General features: G+C 33.3%; 1 protein-coding gene across 1 annotated transcript; it reads right to left on the reverse strand.

Moving 5' to 3' along the window:
• Window positions 1-1,906: 1,906 nt before the first annotated feature.
• Window positions 1,907-17,331, reverse strand: LOC130230803 (EF-hand calcium-binding domain-containing protein 7-like). The gene is made up of 13 exons (XM_056460043.1): window positions 17,078-17,331; window positions 15,982-16,193; window positions 15,804-15,890; window positions 14,947-15,139; window positions 13,664-13,782; window positions 10,656-10,797; window positions 10,415-10,524; window positions 8,679-8,836; window positions 8,423-8,556; window positions 7,064-7,212; window positions 4,617-4,826; window positions 2,396-2,503; window positions 1,907-2,179 (listed from the first exon to the last, which is right to left on the reverse strand). Exons 1-13 carry the CDS (start codon window positions 17,184-17,186, stop codon window positions 2,099-2,101), a joined length of 1,812 nt encoding a protein of 603 aa, XP_056316018.1. The 5' UTR covers window positions 17,187-17,331; the 3' UTR covers window positions 1,907-2,098.
• Window positions 17,332-17,433: the final 102 nt, after the last annotated feature.

Raw genomic sequence — 17,433 nt, forward strand, 5'->3', positions numbered from 1 at the left:
AATTCACAAAAATAGGCTGTTGGTATTATGTGTTAAAGTGCTAATTCATGCATAAATAAATAATACTGACTAATTACTCCCATTGAGTGGATCCAAAATAGTTTTTTTTTTTTTGTTAAAAAACTAAAAATAATTTGAATTATGTTGGAAACCACTAAGGATTGACATTCATATTAGGAAAAACAAATGCTATAGAGGTCAATGGTTTCCGGTTTACAACATTCTTTAAAATATCTTCTTTTGTGTTCAACAGACCTGGCCAAAAGCAAATCAATATAAAAATGATGTTCATTCACTGATTTTCTTTTCAGCTTAGTCCCTTTATAAAACAGAAACTGCCAACTTATTCAGCATATATTTTATGCAGCAGATGCCCGTCCAGCTGCAACCCATCACTGGGAAACACCCATACACTCTCATTTACACACATACACTATGGACAATTTAGCTTACCCAATTCACCTACAGCGCATGTCTTTGGACTGTGGGGGAAACAAGAGCTCCTGGAGGAAACCCACATGAACACGGGGAGAACATGCAAACTCCACACAGAAATGCCAACTGACCTAAATATAACGTTTTCTAAATGATTTTAGCATCATATAAAACACATTTCACACACACACAGACTACATTCAAGCACCTACTGTTTTGGCCTGTTGTGAAAAAAATGTAGGGGTCCGATGAAAGTTTAGTTTGGAAAGCTAGAGCTCTGGGTCAGAGTTTTGTTTGTACATTGCATCAAAGTTTCGCCCAGAATCCATTCAAAGGAGAACAAAGTTTACAATGATGCAAAGTCTGCATGCTATCATGATGTTGCAGGTTTCTTTGACAAATAGAGGTTAAAAGCCATGCTGAAAATTAATGTCTCAAATGCAAGATAAAGAGATTGTATCACAATTAAATAACATATGAATCTCAATGTTCGGAGTGAAGTCAAGTTTGTTGGTGAGTGAGATGAAGAGAAAAGCAACGCAGTTTAAATACTCCTCACATGTCATGTGACCTTTAGTGCCTTGTTCTACAGTTACAGTAATGAAAGTCAAAGGGCAAAATAATTGACTGAAAGTTAAAAATAGAAGCTTAAACCTACAAGTGGTGCTAAAGGCCAAGGGCGAATAAAATTTAGGTCTGTGTGTATAACACTCTGGAATTTGGACTGTACTCTCTGCCAGTATAATGCATTTATTTACACAAACTTACACAACTTGTAATGTCAACATGAACTAGGTTATAAATAATAAAAAAATATAATCAATCATAAAGATATATATGTATTTAGGTTGATTCAGCCACATTTAATAACATCTTTGAATTTAATATAACCATTTAGTTTACAGATTCCCATTTGAGTATGTTTATATATGCAACCAAGCTGTCAACACAAATAAAAAGATAGTCTGAAATTCCTTCTATCCAATTTAAATAAATAATTACAGGACTTCCGGGGGAAGAGTGATAGAGTAGACACACGTTTACTCTCATACCTTTTCACTTTTTATTTACTTTAAACCTATGTTCTATTCTACCGTTGCTTTCAAGTGGACAATATCTTTATAGTACAAAACTGAACTGCGAATTATGGCAAAAAATCTGCTAAACTGAGCAAAAAGGAGCAGAGAACAGAATCGAAGGGAGACAAAGGCAAGGAATTTAGCATGACGGCCATTGCCAAACTCCTATGAGGACTCAGCCGACTTTATAAATACAGTTTCAGCCCTCGAGGTAAAACTAGATCAAATTCAGACTACTGTGACAGCATAGTTTAAAAATCACCTGGCTTGAAACTTACGCAAATTCATTAGAGGAGAGCACACAATCTCTTGAAGCAACTTGCACAATGCTAACAGAAAGCAAATAAATAATTACATTAAAAAAATAACAAATAATAAAAATGCATAACAAATAAAAAGAAAATATAAACGCTTTATTTACAAAAACAAATGAAAATCATGATTGCATTTTGCTGAAAGGAACAATAAACAAAGACGGCTTCTAAAAATTATTATAAAAAATGTTTGCAATAATCATAACAAGCAACCCATATTATGTTACTACTTTCTTTGTTGCCTCATAATAAATGTCACTACTGCAGCATTTACAAACTTGGTATAATGCTCTCAGTGCAGTTGTAAGTCCATTCCTGTTGATCATTTAATGCCATGACGTGCTGACAAACCTGAACAGAGACCAAAACAAGACACAAAGCATTAAATATATTCAGTTTATATACACATTTAAGTGTCTGTCTATTTAACAAGCCACACTTTAGTTTGGTTTTTATTTGTTCTAATTGAGAATGTGAAACAGCATGAAACGCACCCTATCATGAAAAACAAAACAAGCTGAATGTTTTCATTTTGAGAGTGAAGTGGTGTTGAGGTAAAACTCTTACCATTTTAGTTCTAGCAGGAACTTCCACTGCAAACACACTCATGCCTCTGCTGCTCACAGAGTTTTTGCTTTGCTCATTGTTGATGTGCACCGTCACCTTCTGATTGGACTATAGTAGCAAGAGAGATGGATATATAAATGAAAAAAAAACATCAAAATCAGTGAAAACACTGCAGATGTAAAGTTTTATAATCATTACTTAACAAAAGTATAGGAAATGTGACATACAGTCAGGTCTGTGAATATTGGCACATCGACACAATTCTAACATTTTTGGCTCTATACTCCAACACAATGGATTTGAAACGAAACAACCAAGATGTGCTTTAACTGCAGACTGTCAGCTTTAATTTGAGCGTATTTGCATCCAAATCAGTTGAACGGTGTAGGAATTACAATAAGTTGCGTATGTGCCTCCCACTTGTTAAGGGACCAAAAGTAATGGGACAATTGGCTTCTCAGCTGTTCCATGGTCAGGTGTGTGTTATTCCCTCATTATCCCAATTACAATGAGCAGATAAAATGTCCAGAGTTCATTTCAAGTGTGCTATTTGCATTTGGAATCTGTTGCTGTCAACTCTTAACATGAGATCCAAAGAGCTGTCACTATTGGTCAAGCAAGCCATAATTAGGCTGAACAAAACAAAACAAAATAAACAGAGAGACAGCAAAAACATTAGGCGTGGATGAATTCTGAAGTGTTTCGGGCAATATTTTCTGCTCATATTCAGCCAAATACTTCAGAACTTATTGGAAAGCGCTTCACAGAGCAGATGGAGAATGATCCAGAAAGCGTTTTTGAAGGGAAAGGGTGGAATGTTATGCAATGGCCAAGTCAATCACCTGAGCTGAATCTGATTGAGTATGCATTTCACTTGCTCAAGACAAAACTGAAGGGAAAAAAAGAATAAGCAGGAACTAAAGACAGTTGCAGTAAAGGCCTGGCAGAGAATCACCAGGGATGAAACCCAGCGTCTGGTGATGTCTATGCATTCCAGACTTCAGGCTGTAATTGACTGCAAAAAATTTACAACCAAGTATTAAAAAGTGAAAGTTTGATTTATGATTATTGTTCTGTCCAGTTACTTTTGGACCCTTAAAAAGTGGGAGGCCATATGCAAACTGTTGTAATTCCTACACCTATCACCTGATTTGGATGTAAATACCCTCAAATTGAAGCTGACAGTCTGCAGTTAAAGCACATCTTCATTTGAAGCTTCAAAATAAATTTAATTTCAAATCTATTGTGTTGGTGTATAGAGCCAAAAATGTTAGAATTGTGTCAATGTCCTAATATTTATGGACCTGACTGTATATGCACAGTAAAATATACACAAAAGTACCAAACAAATCTATTATTCTGTGAGGATGCTTTAAATTGATAAAATGATTGATAAAAAATGGTCTTTTTTAACATTCTTTAAATGTATCACGCTGTGTATTGATTGAGCATCAAATCAGTATATTAAAATGATTTCTGAAGAATCACATGACAGACACTGACTTTAAGGCAAAATTCATTTAAATATGTATTTAAAATGGAAAATAATTATTATAAACTGCAATAATAATTCACATATTTGTATTTTTGTCAATCAAACATACTGTATGCAGCCTTTTTTCTCAAAGAAGGGACTTTTATGAACATTTTTAATAGCTTAAAGTGATATATTGTTTAGGTTGGTGCTGTATATTATGGTATAAAAACCTTGTAATAAACTGCCAGTACATTTTTTAAATTAACAAAGAATACAGGCTGAATTAACAATATAATGGCATATATCAATTCAACTACCCCCACCCCCTCCCCTGCGGTCTCTTTATAAACATATGCAGCCTTGAAGTAAATTCAATGAAAAAAAAATCAAACTTTTACCAGAACTAATCTCGGAATTAGGACCACTAAATACTGCAGTTTCAATTTCCTTCCATCTGCTGAACGTGTCTTTGAACTGACTTTGTCTATATAATGGCAGATCAGGACATTGAAATTCGACTCATGTTCATCCTCCTTTCTTTATAAAGCTTTCCAAACAACAGGAGGTTTACTTATTTGTGCTATTTTCAGTGAATGTTAAGTGCAAAAAGCACAAATGTGAGGCCTACTGATACTTCTTAAAGGCTTTTTAACTGAGAAACAGATCTCATGCATTGATTTTCAACCCAAATTAATTATTCACATAAAAAAACAAACAAAAAAATAAATACATTAACCAACCAACCTTATTAGCAATGACCGATGAAATCCTGCTCTCTCCTTTGTATGTGTAAACCAGCACATTCTCATGGCCCTTCAGAGCTCTAGCCTCTGCTTTAGATGTGATGGATCTCTGTACAGCAGAATTCAACATCTTGATCCCAGAATCCAAATGAACTGCCTGAAGAGTTGCTTTGACATCCTCACAGTAGACGTCAATGACAAATGGGCAGGACTGTCGGGGGAAAAGAAGAACACACACATCAAGATGAAAGCGCTCCTATTACGCTTTTACTGATATTATCTTTTATGTAGTGTGTAATGCGGTGGTTTCCAAAAAGACTTGAAGATCAAAATCCAGAAACAATCGAGTTAACTATGAGTCTGAACTTTTTGAAATGATTTATGTTGGGGTAAAGTTGGTTTTATATTCGCACATTCTGACTTTCTCTTTAACAATATCATTTCAGAAAAGTATTGTTTGCAAATTCTAAATAGGGAAGTCATATTAGCAGCTAATGACTAAAAAGTACAACATTATTAACAGTCAATTAAATAGTCCTTATGTTGTTTGATGTTATGTTGTTTGTTTGTTTATAAAGTCATACTTACATGTGATTGAAGACTGAATATTTACAGTAGCATATAATATAGGGCCAATATGATAAAAGAGAAATTGTCACTGTTCAAAACTGAATAAATGTGTGATTATAAAACCAACTTTACCTGAATAGGATTCATCAGCATTTCCAGATTTAACTCCTGCACAGTTATATAGTTTTGGCTTTTATTGGATGCCCAAAAACAAAATCAGCTTTGAACATCAAAGACTATAGTTGTTGCCGAAGCCTGAAAGAGTTTGGCTTCTGTTGTTGAAAATTACACTGTTTTCTGTTAAGCTACAGCATATCAACTTGACAAGCATTTACAGTTGCACGAGGACTCAACTGTTACACTAAAACCAACACCCTTGCTTCTGTTTGTATCACTCAAAAAAAGAAAATAATCATGATCAAGTTGATCATTAACTGTTTGTAAGCTTTTGGTTTTATTTTAATTTGTCATTTGAGTTGAAGTCACATACAGTTGAGTCACAATTATTAGCCCCCCTTTGATTTTTTTCTTTTTTTAATATTTCCCAAATGATGTTTAACAGAGCAAGAAAATTTTCACAGTATATCTGATAATATTTTTTCTTTTGGAGAAAGTCTGATTTATTTATTTCGGCTAGAATGAAAGCAGTTTTTAATTTTTTTAAATCCATTTTAAGTTCAAAATTATTAGCCCCTTTAAGCTAATTTTTTTTTTACGATAGTCTACACAGAACAATACATCATAATACAATAACATGTCTAACTACCCTAACTTGCCAAGTTAACCTAATTAACCAAGTTAAGCCTTTAAATGTCACTTTAAGCTATATACAAGTGTCTTGAAAAATATCTACTCAAATATTATTTACTGTCATCATGGCAAAGATAAAATAAATTGTTTATTAGAAATGAGTTTTAAAAACTATTATGTTTAGAAATGTGTTGAAAACTGTTTCTCTCCGTTAAACAGAAATTGGGGAAAAAAATAAACAGGGGTGCTAATAATTCAGGGGGGCTAATAATTCTGACTTCAACTGTATGTTGTAAGATTCCTTAGAATGAATCTTAATCTGTTAAAATCGAATACTATTTAATCGGTTCAAAGCAATGAATATGGTATAAATATATCTAGCTGTAAAAACCCAGTTAGTAAATTCTATGAGATTGGTTTACTTAATATTCGGGGGCCAAATTGATGCAGCTCCATACTCCACACAATAGATGAATTGATAAGAAGCATTTAAAACACATTGGAATTATTGATATAAATACATAAATCTTGTTCTTATTTGTTTTATTTATGTTTAACTGACAAATATCAAATCACATAAAGCTTATTAGTTCAGTTATGTTAAATGTGTTTAATCCAAATGGATGGACATTTGATAGGTAAGCTGAATACATAAATCTTATTTGTTATACCTAAATAATTTTTGGAGTGTATACAAATCTATAGGAAGCCTCTGCAGCTGAAAATGAAATAATCTTAAGTGCTTTTAATTTCTATTTCTGGCACATGCTGTAAGCAATAGATCCATCACAACAGGTAGGCCATCTGACCAATCAAAGCAGAGAAGATGCTCAGAAAGCAGGGGCTTATAAAACCCAGAGCCCTGAACGAATGATTTCAAACACTGTTTAAAAAGAGAGGCTGCAGCAATGTTTTCTAGAAGACCTTCCAAAACAAAATCAGTCTAATGACACAGAGAAGTTATTTAAAAAGATATGTGATGTAATGTCAATAGTATGTGTGTAATAGTAATAGTAAATGTGTTCTCCAAATCCTTGCCAAAAAGTTTTATATGGTTAAAAACCCTTGTTTTAATTAGCTGAAATCACAAGTTGTTTCTCAAGAATAAAAGCTTGAAGACTTTCTTACCTCCACCATCTCCAAGCTGTGGTTGTAGCCCATGGCCTCCAGGGTGAGCCACAAGTCACTGGGGTCTCCCTCGCGATCATTCGCCTCCATAAGGTTAAGCTCCAAGAAACCTTGTCTAGTTAATTCATTTTTCTTAGTGTCAAAGTTTTCTGTATGACAAGAAATAATGTTATGAAAACAACTGCTGGATTGGAAGTGACTTATTTAATTTGGATTGAAGCAATGCTATTAAAGATGCAATGCTGTTTTAAGAATAGCCAAATAAATCAATTGTGTCGTGATGTACGGAAAACTGCTTCAGGATACAGGCCTCTACTCATTTAAATTAAGAAAACTCTTTTAACAGACTGTAGTGGTATTTTCTCATTTTATTATACATTTTAGATAATCTTTTAAAAATGCACAGTGTACACTACAGTCTCTGGGCTCATGGCCCAGACTCAGTATTTTTACGATTCATAAAAAAATGAATCACTGTCTGGGTCATCTGAGATTTGAGTAAGCAGATAAAGGTCAGGTTCATGCTTTTTCAGAAATATTACTGTAGGACTGCATGGTATTAGAAAAGAATCCAACATTCCGAATATTTACGTCTTCAAGAAAAACTAAATTATTGGGCATATTTGGAAAGAGTAAATCACTTTAGAATAAGCGAGTGATTTTTTTGGACAACAATATAAAAACACTTAAAAAATCTGGAAAAGGACTTTTTTTGGGAAGCAAACCCCCCATTTAGGGCTTAATTAAATAGACTATTTCTTAAATTTCAGTACTCACTGTTGGTTTTATTTTTACAGTTCAGTTTAAGTTAATTCAATTAGAAATACACTGTAACTGTTTTACAGCAGTATTTGTGATAGGTATCTTTGTATACCCACCCAAATATTCTCTTAATTTACTCATTGCCAGGAAGTAAAGACTTTCTTTGTAGGGGACTTTCTTCTTTCGTAGAACATTTAACAAAATATTTCAGAATTTTTTGTTAAGTCTGTGTATTAAAGTTAAATAATTAAAATTAAATAATAACAATATAATAATACCAAATTTTTGCTTTATATATCTCCAAGATCTGCAAGTATTAGGTCTGTTTTGTCTGTACACATTTTATTTTAATCTTAAAGTACCGGTAGCTTTTGACTTTTTTTAGTTTAAGCTAAATGTCTTCTTTAAATGTTCAACTAAAGATGAAGAAAAAAGTCACCAACATAAAATAAATTAACAGCAACTTTCATTTTTGGGTAAACTACCCCTTTCAGAAACAGACAATGAATTTGTTGCGTTATTTGATTGTTGCGGTTGTAAAAAAAAGTCTGACTCTACTGTGTTAACTTTATATCCAGAGTGTATTTACACAAGCACCTTTACAGATGGCCCACGCATCCTCGTCACATTTCTCTCCACTGGTTCTCTGCTCAAAGAAATTGTATTCTTCTAGACTCAGCAGACCACTGCCATCCAAATCAATCACTTCAAAGATGTCAGACAACACCGCCCTGTGGAACAAAACAGTACAGCATCTTTGCACATGTAGTATTAAACAAAGTGAACTTTTATTGGGCCCCCGACCTAAACCTCACTCTAAATATGTCAGGGTTTAAGATTAGAATTGACTAACTTGAACTGTTTGGTTAGCTCCAGCTCTCCAGACTGCATGCGGTTGACTAGTTGAGCAGTTTTAGTGCTGTTCTTCCGCGTCCTCTTCAGTCTGCAGCCGGTGGTGAAGGGCATAAGCAGATATGAACCAGCGCTGAGCTCTCCCCTCCACAGAAACCTCTATTCGCACAGGACACATATCATATTTGCTGTTTTAAAATATGATAATATGATTACAATTTAAATGAGCCAACATTTTACGTCAAACGTTTTTGCCACTGTATGCGCATGTATTTGTGTTTAAAAATATTTTTGTATTTTCAATTTATGTTCAGCGACTTTATTTATTTTCACCCAGATATTGTTATTTTATTTTCATAAAATATATTTGAAACATTAAAGTCGATGTTTTGTTTGCATTTAATATACCTTCCTTTTTTTTAAAACACGTTATTCATGGGAATTTTTTTTTTATAAATTTGCACAAAACAGAAAAACAACAGTCAACAACAAAAACAAACACACAAGCAAACATCCCCAATGCTAATTTTCTTTTTGTGGCTTTAACAGAAGAGAAACATAGCTAACAGTCTTAGGCATCTGACGATAATCGTTTTCAAGGGAAAAGTCAAGATTTTAAAACAGTCAGAATTTTCTGCAATACCGTTCCTAAGGTATTTCTATGTTTTTTTTTATTTAATTTTTTTTGTTTTTTTAGGACAACAGCATCTCCAGCAGAAAAAAATATCCAAAGATGCCGTTTTAAATTGTAAAGAAATCTGTTTTTTAAATTAATGAAGACAGCAGAAGTCAATGAATGATTTTAATTATTTATCCTGACGTGTTTACTGTTCCAAAATATTTTAAATGTTTCTCAAAATAAAATTTATTGTGTTCAAAGGTGAAAAAGGTTTTAGCTTTTTACCAGACATTTAAAAAGAATACATTTTAGAGCAGTAATCACAATACCGTGAAACCGTAATATTTTCATTCAAGGTTATCATACATTCAGAATCTTATACCATGCCTAAACAGTCTGCAAACATTAAAGTATTCAAGTGTCACACAAATGAACAGCAAGTGTACGTATAGGGTGCATACTCAACTCCAATAGAGTAATGACAACACATAAATAAGTGTAAAAAAGGAAATACTAAATATACTTTCTTTACACATAAATTGACTGCTCTTAATTTAAATTGATACTGACACAAAAACATCTTTTAAGCTATTAAAGGTAATAATAATGTAAATATTGTTTCTTGCACATGCTTTGTGTTTGGTTTGTGTATCTCCAAGTTGTGGTACCTGTATACATTTTTTTTAACTTTCAAAGTGCCAGTAGCTGTTTACTGTGTATTTATTAAAAATGAATATTTATTTATTACTTTATTGAAAAGTCTTCTTTAAATGTTCAACTGGAGAAAAAGAAGTCACCAACATAAAGGAATTTAACAATAAATTTTCACTTTTGGGTAAACTACCCCTTTAGATAATGAATTAGTTGACAGCAGGAATGGAAAGTGTGTGAAATGTATGTATATTTGTGTATTTTAGCAAGAAATCTGTGTTGGAATTACATTTATATTACATTTCAACACAATTATATATATATATATATATATATATATATATTCTTTCAATATTACCCTCTTACAATATGTCATGGATAGAAAAAACTCATTAAACACAAGCAGAAACATTCACATCATTTCAAATTCAGACAGGAAGGAGATATACAGTAATACGTTAACTTACCTCCTTATCCCTTAACTCAGTAAAGCAAACCATGTTTGAATCTTCTTTTGTCTCATTTCCTGTCAGCACATATAGAGCTGTGTCCACACACATCCAGGGTGAAGGGTTGTCTGCAGCGTGCAATACACACAAATTTAAATATACTATAACAATCAATATTATTTAGGTATTTTAAATAACAAATAATTGTACGTTTGACAACTTTGGTCTTTAGCTGTATGTGTTGGTGCAATAAACTTACCAGGAATCGGGCTAAGGTTGAGGGGTCGTATGGTCAGGTAGACACTGGTAGTTTGTGGGACATGGAGGCGATACTGGAGAGAAACAATCGCTCCATCGTCTTCCAGATAAAAACAGCCTCTCATAAAAGTATGATGCCAATCCTATCCGTGACAAAACATAGTAGAAAACATCACAATTCATTAGGGCCGGATTAACCAATGGGCATTATGAGCACAGGCCCAGGGGCCCATGCACACTTGGGGCCCCTGCAAGGGGGGAAAAATGTCGATTTTGGAGTGTCTATTTAGACTAAGTGCAAATAGCACACCTCGTTGGAATAAGCATCATGAACCCGGTTCAAACCTAGCGTCTGATGAACACGTTCTTCTTTTTTCCCCTCACTACATACCCAATTTGGCCGACTCTTCATCACGAGGCAGACAAGTAGGAATCATTAATAAGTGTGTGTATTATGGAGGACTCAGATTCATGGAACTGGTTTGTAGAGGTGTTATATCCAAATCATTTGCATTATAAATTTATAGAAGTTATACATTAAAAATAAACATAAATATAATTTTTAGTACTACTTCAGTAAACTTGAACAAGTATATTAAAATCCATTAATTTTTACTAGTTGTATTAGTATTTTATTAAAGTATGCTTTAAATGCTTTAAAAATAAGTTAAATCTTTGTAAACTAGAAATGTACTGTTTATCATTAATTCTAAAAACGTGGGCAATACATTATAGATTATTTTTATTAAAAAAATATATTATGTTATCTTATTTTTTTAATTCAACTATAGGAGTGTGGCCAGGTAGGGGGCTTACAAGACATTGTGCACAGGGGCCTCTGAATTCTTAATCCGGGCCTGCAATTCATGCTACGTTTTAAAAACGATCATAAAAACGGCAATCAATCCATGAGAAGAAACATACAACCACAAGGTGGCGTTATAGTCACATCTTAGCTAAAACAAAGCCATTCAAAGACATGTGAGGAACAAAACGGTAACAGATTGTTTTTAGCATATAAATAATAAATGTATCACGCAGCATTTTAACACAGATCATCAAAATTCATAACACACACACACACACACACACACTAATAATATAATTAAAAGTAAACCCAGAGGAAGGCCATAAATCCTTGTCTAAAACAAGTCTTTGTTCTCTTTTTAACTGCTGTTGTTAAGGTCCAGCTAAAATGTTGCATCAAACACACTTTAAATCACCAAGTAATCAAAAATCTGAGACAAACAGCCCTATCAGAGAGTAGTTTTGGGAAATAAACCTTGTCCTCGGGTGCCTCAGAGGCCTTTTAATGTTTAGAATTGGTTTATGCTTCTTTTCCGAGTGCTAAAAACATGTTCCTGAAATGACACTTCTTCAACAAAAGCAATTTCCTTCCAGAATTTATGCTGGGTTGTGAAACGTGTTAAGGATCAAATCATAACACTTGGGTGGTTTGTCCACCCCGAATCAAAATGAAGAAAAGCGCCCGAGGCGAATGTCTACTTTAAAAGGCCCTGATGTAGTGTCCCAAGGAGATGGGTCACTCGGCTGGACTAATACACTGCCCTGTCACCTCCCAGAAACCTCAGTAATTTAAAGTCTCACACAGAGACCGCGAGCCACCATAAAAACGCACAGCCTGACCCTTTCCAATCCCTACACCCAATTATCAAGCTCCTGGCTCAGGTAATGCAGCAGGCGATAGAACTTTCCTCACCCAAGAGCATCTAGTTTTTTTCCAATCTCTTTGCTTTGACGAGTTCGGTCATTATTTTTCAGTTGTAAAGCAAACCAGCTGAGGTTAAAGTCAAAAAGAGTGCAAACAAAGGGAAGGAGATCAATAGCAGAGCTGCACTCGTATCGACCAGGTGAAAATTTGCTACCAAAAGGCTTCGATACAACAAAAACACAGCAAATGTATAGCTGCCCGTAAGGCACTTGAGCTTGGACAAAGTTTAGCTTGTAGGCAAAATGGATATTCCTAGATGGGAAGCTGTTCAGACGGTTTAGTTTCAGACAGGTTGCATCCCAAATGTACTGTAAATAATATTGTACTCATTTATGCATCAAGGGCAGAGTTCATTAAACAAATACATTTCACATACAGAAGTTTCCTTCTTTAAAAACACAATTAATTTTAATTAAAGAAGTATATTATTTATAAAATGATATATTATTAATATAAAATGTCATTTTGAAATACACACTTGTTTAATAATATCTACTGTATATGTAAAAGAAATTGTGAAACCATTTAAGATGTTTCTCTTGCTTTACAATTACTTATGGATTTGTGTAAAAGGTCACACTTTATTTTGATGGTCCGTTTGTGGAATTGAGGTTACATTGCATCAACATGCCAACTAATTCTCATTAGATTGGGGTTAGTGTAAGTTGACATGTACTTGCAAAGTTTCTTATAGTCAGTTAAACGTATATTATATTAAGTAGACAGTCTACTACTCAAATGAATCATCAAAATAAAGTGTTACCTTGTAAAAATTCTTTCTTTTTTGTCCGGCAAACTACTGATGACATTTCTTCTAAATTTAAAATACATATAGAAGCATTTTCAGAATAACAAAACATGCAATTTCTATCACTTTTTTTAAATGCAATTGTTATAATAATTTTAGACAGCATAATAGTAATATTTTAATTTGTTCAATATTTGGTGCATGGAATAAGTCTGATTTTCAAGATCAGCACATAGAAATATTTGTTATTCTGACCCAATGTCATTTCCAGAAAAGAAAAAAAAAAACATTTGTGAATCTTAATGCTTCAAGACACTTCAGGAACCTGTAACATTTTTTAGAATTATAATATACTTAAACAAAGCTAAGCCAGTTACAGTACATTTTGTAGACAAATGGTTTAAAATGATTTGTTTAATAATATTATTATTTAAAATGTGATATAATTGAATACAAGCATAATCTTATCGAGAACTTCTTCAGATTTTAAGTAGTAAAATAAACGGCACTCCCACAATGCATTTGGTACCTGTAGAGATTTGGGTTCTGTCAGTCTGCCAGTCTTAATGCCGCCAGTGCCCATGGTGATAGCTGTGGATGAAGATGACCGTCGACTGCGAGCTGATGATGGTCTGGATAATGAGCGATCTGCCAAATACAATGAAAATACACATAACACACAATAAAGACAAAATTGTTTATATATATAGTTTAAATATGAAATCCACCAAGTAAAAGCAAATCTTCTGATAAATCTTTACTTGTCCTGCGCTTACTAATAATAATGACAAATGACTGTCTTAATGAAAAGGTTTTCAAACCTCCTCCCCACACAAATCCACTATTGAGCTCACATTATGATGTATGGCACAAAACTAAATGAGTCCATTTGTCATCTCACATGAGGAGAGATCAATAGCTAAACCATTAGTTACTATATAACAGACCGCAGTTTGAAGAATGTAAACTGAACTGTGTTTATTTATTTGCCTTTGTAAACAAACACATATGTGCAAACTGACCTATAAGTGAGAGCTGACAGTACCCTCATATTTTAAGATAAAACCCAACCTGAGGGGTAAAGCAAGACAAGGGATTAAGTTGGGACTTTTTAACTATCCTGGCTTAATTTAGCCTTCAGTTGCACAAAAGCAGGCTAAATTAAATAAAAAAGTGCAGGCTAACAACCAAGCTAAAATTCATAGTAGTGAATTATCTGTTAGTGTCACTGTCAATGCTCTTAAAAAAAATCTGTATTTTTTATTTGTTACATGTTCTCAGCCATCAATATTTTACAACTATTAGAATATATATATATATATATATATATATATATATATATATATATATATATATATATATATATATATATATATATATATATATATATATATATATATATATATATACAGGGGCATAGCAACCGTGGGGGACGGGGGAGATACGTCCCCTCACTTTTAGAGACAGACCATTTAGAAACAGGTGATTAATAATTATATGAATTTATGTCACACACACACACTTTTAAAACGTCCGCTACGCCTCTGTGTATATATATACATATAGGTACATGGTTGAGAAACACTGAAATAGATGATGATTAAATAATAAATAGATAAAATAAAAAAAATAATAAAAAATAAAAATAAAAATCGCTTAAACATGTTAATGTAAAGAAATGCCATTATAAGGAGACCTTATTTTAATACAACAATAACATGCAATAAACATTTAGTCTGGACTTTGGTAATATAGGGAAACAATAATGAAAAAGAAGTGCGTTGACATTTTTAAAAAAAATCTACATTGTACCTTTCTTCTGCATGGGCTCCATCTCTGTTCTGTGCTGCACTTCTAAAGATGAAGGCTCAGGTTGAGACTCTAAGCTCTGTGGAGTGTTCAGCTGGCTGCCAAAGTTCTGCCTCTTCAGTTTGACATCAGCCTCGAGCTTCTCCAGCGCTGCAGCCTGACATTTCTCTACTGTGGACCCAAGCAGCCTGCAAAACTGAACAGCAGCCTGTCTAATTCTTCTCGACTATTGGGCAATTTCAGCATTATGGATGTGACATTTGAAGTTAAATCTCAAAACATACATGAACAATTACACATAAAGTACATGTTAACATTATATTGAAACATCTGTTTATATTTTCCAAAACAACCACAGAGTTATGGGATCAGAAAAATATCAATCTGTAATTATTCTTTTCATATTTTAAAGAATTTGAGGAATAAAAGCATGCGTTTTGAATGTGAACAAAAAAGTCTGCAAGTTTACAGCATGCAACATACTTTGTAGAAATTCTGTGAATTAAACAGCACAACCCCAAAGAAATAATGCTAATCAAAAGGATAAGAGTTGGTTCATAACAGAACAAAATGATTGATTTTATTTTATTTCACATTTTTGCATTTATGAGGAAAAAGATTCATTTTAAATGACACATCTGCGATATGGATGTCACATGTGAAAATGGCACTTTTGTAATTTTGGTAAATCAACTATAATTGTATAATTGTATAAACTTAGAAAGGGTTTCATTATTTAGTGAAAACTTTTTGTTTTTCATTGCAAGATTGACATTTGCATGGAACTGCTCTATTTCAGATTGTGGTATTTTTATTACAAACCACCCCTACTCATGGAGAAAAAAAAGTGTAACCCATACCTCTGCGTAGTCTAATTTTCCATCTTTGTTGACATCTGCTAAAGTAAAGATTTCATCCACTTCTTTATGTGACATTTTTTCGCCAGACTAAAACAAACAAATCAAAATAAAAGCCTGAATTGATTAAAGCATAATAAATGCATGTTTTTAAAAAGAGAATTGAATATTTATCACTTACTGAAGTAAGGATTCTGCTAAGCTCATCGTGTGAAATATACCCATCACCATTTGTGTCAAATTTCTTGAAAATCGTCATGAGCTGGTCTGGTTCTGCGGGTTTTTCCCTTTTCAGTATCTCACAGAAATCATCAAAATTCAGCTTCTTGGTTCCTGGTGGCCAGTATTTGTCTAAAGCTTTCTGTGAGGGGTTTCTACCTGCTTGCTGAAGAACTGAGCAATAATAAATGAACATCATACATATTATTTACCGACTTATTATGTGTAGTTATTATTAAAGGGGCAGTTCGCCCAAAACTCTCAAATTCTGTCATCGTTTATTCATTATTTACTTGATCCAAACATGTTTGACTTTTTTTCCATCTTCTGTTGAACTCAAAAGAAAATATTTTGAAGGGAAACCTGTAATCATTGACCTCCATAGTATTTGTTTTTTTCCTAATATGCATGCAGGTTTTACACTTTCTTTAAAATATCTTCTTTTGTGTTCAACAGAATAAAGAAACTCATAAAGGTTTGGAACCACTAAAGGGTGAGTAAATATTCATTTTTCTTATTCAGTCCTGTTGCATAGGTATGTTTTTGACAATGTGCAAAAAAAGCATTGCATGGGGCAATAAAATAATAATTATGATAATTATTGTAAAAGTCATATGCATAAGGAACACCTACTGTACATATATCATTTTTTATTAGCAATGTGCATTGCTAAGCACTTTATTTAGATAATTTAAATGGTGATCGGTTCAGTATTTAGATTTTTTAACCCTCAGATTGCAGAATTTCAAATAGTTGTATCTCACCAAATATTGTCCTATTCAAACAAAGTAAACATCAATAGAAAGCTTATTTATTCAGCTTTCAGGTGACGTATAAATCTCAATTTCCAAAATTCCAAAAAAGTTTGGTGGCCACATATAAGAATGCATTACACTAATATTTAAAAGCACATTATCTATTAAATGTTGAATCTTGAATTATGATTAACAAAGTAACGTAATTAATAACCAAGTGCTACTGATCTTGTCTGTCATAGTAAGCCTTTATATTAATGATCAAAGTGCAGGTATAAATATGCTGAGATGCTTTATGCTCACCCGTGCACAGCTGATCTTTTGAAGTCATATTAACCAGGCTGGATCTGAACACAGACAGATAAGCAGCCCTGCATGTCATATAAAACCTTTCCTCCTCCGAGCGCGGCATTATGGAAATATAGTCAATATGCTATCGAAACGTCATACTGTAATGGTAACAGTGAGCTAGAGAGTCGAAGCTGTAGCCTATTTATTTTATCATCGGTGAAGTTGACTATTGAGTCTGATTGCCATGGCTGTTGTGTAAACAAACCCTCCCCAGCTGTGCGCAGTTCAATAGAGAGGACTGGAAACAACTGCTCTCATTGGTTCTCATACAATATTTATGAATGAGATATTTTGCTCCAATAGTTGTG

Source organism: Danio aesculapii, chromosome 6 (assembly GCF_903798145.1).
Source record: "Danio aesculapii chromosome 6, fDanAes4.1, whole genome shotgun sequence".
NCBI classification, from domain to species: domain Eukaryota; kingdom Metazoa; phylum Chordata; class Actinopteri; order Cypriniformes; family Danionidae; genus Danio; species Danio aesculapii.

What these genes read in the sequence shown, in the direction of transcription:
- LOC130230803 (XM_056460043.1), bottom strand. Translation starts at nt 17,186, where the DNA reads ATGCCGCGCTCGGAGGAGGAAAGGTTTTATATGACATGCAGGGCTGCT. An exon ending in CAACCTTAGCCCGATTCCTG is followed by an intron (nt 10,525 to 10,655) that starts GTAAGTTTATTG and finishes TGCACGCTGCAG; the next exon opens with ACAACCCTTCACCCTGGATG. An exon ending in TGCGTGGGCCATCTGTAAAG is followed by an intron (nt 7,213 to 8,422) that starts GTGCTTGTGTAA and finishes CTTGTCATACAG; the next exon opens with AAAACTTTGACACTAAGAAA.